Source organism: Myotis nattereri, assembly GCF_964212035.1.
Source record: "Myotis nattereri genome assembly, chromosome: 3".
In the NCBI taxonomy this organism is placed as follows: Eukaryota; Metazoa; Chordata; class Mammalia; order Chiroptera; family Vespertilionidae; genus Myotis; species Myotis nattereri.
The window spans coordinates 67,492,437-67,501,315 of NC_138077.1; the positions used below are offsets into that span (position 1 = coordinate 67,492,437).

Sequence of the window (8,879 nt, forward strand, 5' to 3'; positions counted from 1 at the left end):
GAGCTCTCATTGACCAACACTTCTGTTAAGAACAATAGGCTGGTTCTTTCAGGCTCTGACATTTTAGGAAGTTGTGCACGTGTGCACCTCTGACTTTCTCTTGGGGCTCCTCCCCTCTGCAGAGAGATAGTCTTCTCCTTTTAGCTCACTCTGCACTGGTGGCCAGAACAACGCAGCCTATCTCTTTCAGGAGCTGCCCTCTCAGAGAGCAAGGCAGGCTGAGGGGAAGGCACCGGAGGACTGAGAGAATGGGCAACTCTCTGCTGAGGGAAAACAGGTGAGTGCAGACTCCCTACGAAAGACCAGAGGAGATGGTCAGGGCAATGTAGTCAGAAATAGAAAAAGAGGTCTGTTCTTAGAAGAGGGAGGAAGGGAACTGAATAAGAACTGAGAAGCGTGAAGTGCCTGCTATGCACCAGACACCAATTTCAATTCCTTATAGATTTGGCCTTCTCCTGAAGGAGAAGCAACTGGCAAAAACCGCTGAAAGGAGAGGACTTTATCAAGGGAGGTCTCTGCAGGAGAACAACTTTCCAAGGCCCGGGCAGGGATGCTCTCCTGAGCCCTTAATGCACCACAAGAAGCTTAAGACACTACCACCTTTTTCTTTTTTTAATATATTTTTGACTTCAGAGAGGAAGAGAGAGGGTGAGAGAGATAGAAACAACAATGATGAGAGAGAATCATCCATCAGCTGCCTCCTGCACACCTCACACTGAAGGTTGAGCCCACAACCTGGGCATGTGCCCGACTGGAGTTTGACCCATGACCTTCTGGTTCATAGGTCCACAATCAACTACTGTCAGGCAACACTGTCACCATTTTAATCACTATTTAAATTCAAAATAAATAGCAAGCTTCCTGCCGTTATGAGGTCATGTCTGCCACACTTCCTGCAACAGGTAAACAGGGGTCATTGGCATTGGTAGAGAACTTACCTTAACTTTTCTGGGCCTCAGTTTCCTCATTTCAAATGGCAAAAGTAATACAATATCTACCATGGAGGGTTCTAATGTGGGTGATGCTGGCATAGTTCCTGATACATAGGAGGGTTCAATAATTAGAAGGTAGTTTTCTTGACCATCATCTTCATTAAAATCAAAACAGGAATTAGCCAAAAGCAAATTCATCCTTTCCACTTACTGGTTGGGGGGTCTTCAGACAGGTTGCCAAACTTTTGGCCTCAGTTTCCTCATTAGTAAAAAAATAATCATAATATATGTATATATCATAAATTTATTCTGGGATTAAATAGAAAGTGTATATGTCATATACATTATATACCTTTATTAGTAGTATACATAGTATGTATAGTATATCTAGCAAGTATGTATAGTATAATAACTAGTATTTATAATGTGTATAGGTATATATGTATAAAGCATATAGTAAGTAGCTAACATATAGTAAGTAATGTCTAATTATTAGTTTCTTTTTATCTATATCTCCAGCAAATGAAAAGATGGTTGTACAAAAACCCAATCCAAACAATAAAACAATTTATTGGTGGGGTTTTTTTCTTGTTGTTTTTGTTAACCCTCATCTGAGGCTATTTCTCCATTAATTTATAAAGAGAGTGGAAGGGACAGGGACCCCAACTTGGGCCAAGGATTGAGCCTGCAACCGAAATGCATGCCCTTGACCAGAATCAAACCCATGACCCTTCAGTCTGCAGGCCAGCACTCTATCTACTGAGCCAAATTGGCTAGTGTGTGGGGTTTTTTATTGTTTTGTTTTTGCTTTCTTAATTTACCTTTCCCCCCCCATTTTATCCCATTCTCTCTGTCTTGGTGCTTTCTGTGAAAGAAGGCAATTTACATGAAACAAAACCAGTGTCCTCCCCCATTCCTGTGTATAATCAAACTTGATGTAAAACTACATCAAGCAAATAAGCTTTTCTAAATACTGTAGTCTCAGGGTTATCATGAGAATTCCAGACATTTGGGAACAAATTATTTGGGCTTGGTTGTGCATAGAAAACATTGACAGGCTCTTGTTATGGTAATGCAGAGAAGGTCAGATCAAAGATCATGGTGTATGCTTTAGGAAGGCATAAGTGAAGGCAAAAAGGGGAAGCTGAGGTGGTCTGGGGTTACAACACAAATAGCAGAAATAAGGAAAGTTGGAAAAATTATGAAGAGATGTGGGAAGCTTGGAAATACTTAACTCAGTCCTGGTATGTTGAATTTTAGGTGGCAACAGAACACTCAAGAGATACCCTGGGATCTGAGAAACCAAAACCTCAAGCAGAGAACATCCAGGTCAGAGCAAACCCAGCAGAACCTCTCCCAACCTTTGCCCATGAAGAGTGAAGTCGGTCAGATCCTGGACATCACTTACCCCACCATAGAGGACCCTGCTTAGACCCAACCACAGTTGTAATGATAGTAAATGAGGAGACAAGATAAGACAACATCATTGTGAACCTTTGGACAAGAGATGTGCCATTTTGCTAGAAGCTTAGTGTAACTGCTAACAACTATTTTCTATCGTCTCTTTGCTTGTCTACCTCAAGTACCTTTGTGTTCAAGTTCCATCCCAGACATTTCATTTTTAAGCTCTAAGGTTCTATTTCTGAAATGGCCATATCCCCCTCATCACTACAATTGTTGGAAGGTTTGTGGAGCAAAATGTGTGTGATTACGTGGATGCTGTTAAACCAAGACGTCCTCATCAGTCGTCTCTAACCAGGTCCTCTGAATGCCAGGAATCACTAATGAATGGAAATAGTGTCCCTGAACCCAAGAATTCCAAAAGGTGCCAACGCCAGTTGTTCTGTGGCCTGTAGTGTTCTGCACTTTCCCCATGATTTCAAGACAAGGTTTTAAAAGAATATCAATTAAAAAACAACCACTAAGCCAAATCTTGGGTTAAGAATTAGGGTCCCAGAGATTCCCCCCAATAGTATGCATTTCTTCACTGTAAGCTAAGGACATATGTTAATTCATGCACTCCAAATGATGTAACAGGACAGAGGGCCATGGACATTATAACAAGGGAGATATCAGGTAGACTGGCGAGCCAGGCAAGTTTTGTGCAAGAGATGGGAACCTGGAACTGCTGGCCCATAGCCTTGTGTCATAGACATTTGTCTGGCCTCCTTCACAGGGGTTATCTGAACCCACCCCAAACCAAAACATCTGAATTAAAATGCAGGAACATATTGCCGAAACATTGAGTGGGGGAAATAGCTGGTTTAAAAGTAGCTTTAGCTTATATTTAACTTTACTTGACCTCCATGAGGTAAGCAGTGTAAGTATCCTCATGTTATATATCAGTGCTGGCGAACCTATGACACGCATGTCAGAGGTGACACGTGAACTCATTTTTTTGGTTGATTTTTCTTTGTTAAATGGCATTTAAATATATAAAATAAATATCAAAAATATAAGTCTTTGTTTTACTATGGTTTCAAATATCAAAAAATTTCTATATGTGACACGGCACCAGAGTTAAGTTAGGGTTTTTCAAAATGCTGACATGCCAAGCACAAAAAGTTCGCCATCATTGTTATAGATTAAGAAACTGTGGTTCAAGAAGGCCAGAGATATTGAGCCAGTAACTCAAAATCAATAGACTCCTTTCATCCCATTCCCGTGGATCTGATTTCTTAGCTTTGGTATGATTTGATGGTTTTCTTCTGGTGTGTCTTTAGCCACAGAAACAGGAGATATAAACAAATGTCTTACAGTACTCTGAATATAGCCTAAAGAGAAGGAAACACTATAGCCATGATTCTCAGTCCCAAAGGCTCTGATGGTACACTGACCCTCGAATACTCAGCCACCTTAGTGCCCACAGCCAAGGTCACATGCAGCAGCCTCACCTCCACTTCCCTTTCTGGTGAACTTCCTGGGAAAGCTCACTGGGAAGATACTGGTGGGTGGTGTTTTCCAAAAGTCTTTTCATAGTGTTCCTGGAATACACAATGTTAATGTGGGCTTTGACTGCACCTCATCTTCAGAAAGATGCCCAGAGGACACTTTAGACTTCAGCCTAGATGTCTGCCTGCAGGGAGATCTGGCCTTTCTACTGTAAAGAATATAACGAGGCAGATTTGATGATCTCCTGAGCCAGTTAGCGTTGCTCTGTTCTTAGCTCCTTATTCATTTATCAAATATTTATTGAAAATATATTTTCTGTGTGCCAGGTACTGTGGCATATGTTGGTGATATATACCATGATGTTAAGCATGGTCCCCACATGTATGAAGCTCACAGTCTAGTGTGGGATAAAGACAAGTGAGCAGGCAATTATAATATAGTGTGTCCAGAGGAAATTCAGAGTGTAGTGGAATCCTGTGTAAGTATTAACTAGCCCGTACCTGGAAGCAATTTCTAAAATCTACGCACACTTATGCCTTGATTTTCTGGAGTTAACTCTGTGTGTCCATCATCACCAGAGACCAAGTAACTCACTGGAAGTGAGAATGAGAGCCTTTTTCCTTTTCTGAGAACACAGAAGAAGGCTTCTTCCCTAATTAGGAGTGGATAGTGTCATCTTCATATTTCCAAAGGGCAGTTGATGTCCTGAAAGGACCAAGGCATCCTAGTATGATAGATGTGTCCAAGTCACCAAGAATGAATGCTCTCTTGGAGAGAGAAAAAAGATTTTCACAGAAATGTCACAGGGAAGAGAGTGACCCTGACAAAGCTGTAGAAACCAACCTTGTGATCTGTGTCATCTCTCCGGTATTTTAGGTGCTGGGGCCGCCACATGGCTGAAGGGTGTTTCTGCCTCCCATGGTGAGTGGAGTATTGTTTTCAGGAGTTATTTCCCTATGTGTGGTTTGAGTGTGGTATTTGCTGTAAGTTACCTGTGAACTCCCTGCTGTCTGTGGCCACAGCGGAAGCCTGTCACTAGCCCTGACGATCATCTGACTTAGGAAAGTGATGTTTCAAGTTTGCTTAAAAAACAGGAACAAGAGTCTCATGGGTGGTACGTGCTCCTCAAATGGGAAAGCCTCGGAAGCAAGGATGAAACTGGCTGCCAGTGCAGAGAAAGACCCCTTTCCCACACTGCAAATCCCAGCATCTCTGTGGACAGCACACATTTCTGTCCCTTGCACAGAAAATTTATAACCAGAGTGATCATATAATTCATTATCCAAACTGGGAAACTTTTGAGAGTGACAGGGATGCCAAAAATAATTGGTAACAACATTTAACTAGACTGTCATAGCAAACCAGGACATATGGCCATTCTCCTTAGAGCAGATGCCATCCTTGATTCCTGAGATAATAGGGCTTCTATTATATTTATATTGTGTGTTTTCCAGGGGGTCATCTATATAGTGTGGTTACCTCTGTGCTCAGATTGGACGTATCTGTTTTGTTCAGTTGTTTGTTTAGAGATCATAGATTGGGATTAAGGCTGGGATTTGAAATATCAATGGCTTCTTAACTCATATGATATGAAAGAAATTAATATTTTGTCAAAAAATCTCCAAAACTACTACTATAACATCACCATAATTCTTCACCTCTAAATCCATTTCATATCAGCCTTAGAAAAGGGAGGAGGAGAGAAATTTTATACAAAAATATTAGATTCTACTTGGTCTCCTTGCTTTTTCCCTTTTTTTCTGTCCTCTTATTTCTCTATGCTGAAGAAGGTAATAAAAAAGGCCTATGACTTTAACAAATGAAAAAGTTAAAAATAAACTTTTATAGAAGGTATAATTTCCTTTGAGAGTTTCTGAATTTTGAAACAAGCAATTTACTTTCCTTCTCTTTTGCAGGAAAAAGATGCACATTTTTAAAGCCAGGCAAGATTTCCCAAAGGAAGGTAAGTTATTGCTTTCACATCGTTTTCACTTTTGATAGACTTTCACTTTCAAACTGCCCCTTCTCTGTGTTTCCAGAGCTCTGTGGGCATATTTCTGTACAAAACTTACACATTTTGCTGCAATTTGTCCACCTGTATGGCTCTGTTTCTCCACTAGACTGTGAGATCATTGAAGCAGGGATTGGTTTGTTGATCTCCATATGCTTCGGTTAGTTCCTAGGTTTGAAGGAGTTAACTGGGAACAGTAAATGCAAAAGGTGGAGGTCTGAGGCACTCAGAAGGAGCAGCAAGGAGGCCAGCTTGGGCACAGAGGACACAGAGGAGGGGCAGGGCCTGGTGCTCACATTTAGGAATGGGGCTCCTGTCTTGAGAACTGCAGGGCTTTGAGCAAGGGGCATTTAAGACATCACCCAGGTTGCTGTGCGGAGCACAAATTGTGGTCAGGAATGGCAAAAGCAGGTGCTGGAAGACCACCTAGGAGTTTATGCAATGGTCTCTGGCGACAGAACATGGCTGAAGTTAAGGAGAAAAAAGGATTTGAGAAGGAGAGAGTGGTGAATGGTTATCACAAGTAAGAAAGAAAATAAAAAAGTATAGGCCTGAGGACAGGCCACTGCATTTCTAAAGAAGAAACACAAAGTTTGCCTTTGCCTTCTGGGCTTAAAGAGGAGAGCCTAGCTTATTCATTCTGAATCTTAGAAACGAACCCTGTAAGGTGTGTGAGTGAATAATACAGCCCTCCCACCCCTGGCCCTTTTACCCAGGGGAATTGTGGTTCCTCGGAAACCCTAATCTGCATCAGAGCAAAACATGGTAGAAACTGGGCCAGTTCTGCTGAAACTCACACACCCTTTTCCTGTGGGATAACCAGGGGAGCCCAGCAGGGCTATGGGACCTCATGGAGCGATGAGCCTCCTGAGTGTCGGTAGGGAGGAAGAATAAATCCAAACACATACGATCAGGTGGCTAACATGGGCACACCCACCTCCCTGGCAGGGTGGTATCATGAGGCTTCTATGTGAAAGCTCGGATTTGTCTATTGCGCTGGTGTGTTTGCAAGGGGTAGCAAGTGTGTCCATTTGCCTCTTGGCTGAATGGCCAGGGCCAACTGCTTTTGAAAAATTGGCCTGCTTGTGTTTTTATCTGCAGCAGGTTCCAGAGTGGGAATGTTCAGCTTAAGAGTTTTCTCTGCTTCAAAGCTTTCCTTGAGCACCAGCCTCCATGCTACCACCCTCCCCCATCACCTACAGTAAAAACTACAGCCCTCCCCTGTGTTGTAGATCTCTCATAGGCCCTTGCCTGTGCTAGCCTGTGAGCCCCTTAAGTACAGGGACAGTGTCTGGTTATTTGTCTCCTCAAGGCCTGGTGCAGAGCAGGCATTCAATGAATTTTGTGTAAAAAAGAAGAGATGAGAGGGCAGGCGGTAGGGAAGTGTGATTTCTTAACTGAAAACCCACCGAATAAGTCTCCTTCCACTCATCTCAGCCTGAGCACAGCTCTGGACGTATCTTGTTTCAATGGCCTTGCCATTCCCCAGGGATGAGCTGTAGCCCTGATAAGGGCTGTCCCAGCTGTTCCTTGGCTCTCTGGTTGCTTGTATCCCAGTCCCCTCCTCAAACCTCCCCATGACCTGAAATTCATTGAGTGTATTTTCTTTCTCAGGTGGAGGAACATCCACTGCTACCCAGCAGGTAATATGAGCATCTCTAAGCCTTTTCTGAGTTGATGGTAAAAATGTAGACACTCCAAATGGCAGGAGTAGTTGGCCTGCAGGACCCCTTCTGACCTAGACATGAAAGAAAACCATTAGGTGCTCATGCTTCTAAGCCCAGGGATGTCTGCAGGCCTGATGGCAGAAGCAGCAGCACCTCTGTTGTACTATTTATTGAAAGAAACTAACATTTACTGAGCACTTAGTTCATGCCAGGCAGTGTGCTGAGCACTTTGCGTGCATCATCTCACATAACTGTCGCCACAACCCTGTAAGATTGGTACGCCCCCCTCCCCTTTTTACAGATGAGAAAACTGAGAGATTAAGTGAAATTCCCCAAAAAAGACAGCTTTCGAGATGGCAGGGGCCTGATTCAGAACCAAGCCTCACCCCCAAATTCCTGCTCTTTCCTTTATATTTTGCTTTTAATCTCCTAAGGCTTCATTGAATGAGACCTTCTCTTCCATCATCTCCCTTTATGTTATCTGGCCTGGGTGTCTAAATATCATAACCCAGTCATATTTAGGTGTCATGAGAGTGTTTTCTTTTGTAAGAAGGGACTGTTCTCAGGGTCCTGAGACTGGGAATTACATGGAATGGCCAGGAGTCCCACCAGAACGGGACAGAGAGGATGGGCCCGGGAAGGCTGAATACTCCAGGCACTATGAGCATTCTGGCTGCCTGGGCTAGGTGTGAGGGGAGGGGCAGCCATTCAGGCAAAAAGGCCAAGAGATGGAGGGGACGTGGTTTGTGGAAGCCAGGCTTTGCCCAGGGTCGAGCATATGTTGAGACTGAAGCGCAAAGAAAATGACAAGAGGCCAAGTCTTGATGATGGCTCTCTGACCAGCAGGACAACGCTGACCAGAACTCTGCAGAGGAGCTGTGCTACACCCTCATCGATCACAGGGTCCTTGGCAGGAGGCCATCAGGGAACTCTGCCGAGGAGTACTATGAGAACGTTCCCCACCAGGTCCGGAGGCCCAGAGAGTCGCTGAGAGGAACCGAGACTGAGTACTCACTTCTCCATGTGCCTCCCACCCCTAGGCATCCACCTGCCCCGGAAGGTGAATATGAGCTTCTCAGTGTCCAGTAGAATCTCCTCTCGTGCCCTGCAAAAGCCACGTCCACATACACGCCCCTCTGAGGCTGAGTTTTCCCATCCATAATGAAGCAGTACACCAACATGTGTTCCATACCAGCACGTAACAGCTGGCGGGTGGGGAGCTCTGCTTAACTCTCCACCCTCACCGCCACCTGCACACAAAAGCCTTTTCTACAGGGATTTCTGCAGAGCATGGTTTGTAAACCACAGGGCTTCTTAGATCCTGCTCAGTATTCAACATCCAAAAACCGACCAATGATCCTGAAAACTGCTCTTTGA

General features: G+C 43.8%; 1 protein-coding gene across 1 annotated transcript; it reads left to right on the forward strand.

Annotated features, from left to right (window-relative positions):
• Nucleotides 1-248: 248 nt before the first annotated feature.
• GCSAM (germinal center associated signaling and motility) lies at nt 249-8,591 on the forward strand (the record flags this gene model as incomplete). The annotated part of the gene is made up of 6 exons (XM_081088191.1): nt 249-277; nt 2,193-2,261; nt 4,701-4,745; nt 5,741-5,787; nt 7,450-7,478; nt 8,346-8,591. The coding sequence occupies 6 exons, from the start codon at nt 249-251 to the stop codon at nt 8,589-8,591; spliced, it is 465 nt and encodes a 154-aa protein (XP_080944317.1).
• Nucleotides 8,592-8,879: the final 288 nt, after the last annotated feature.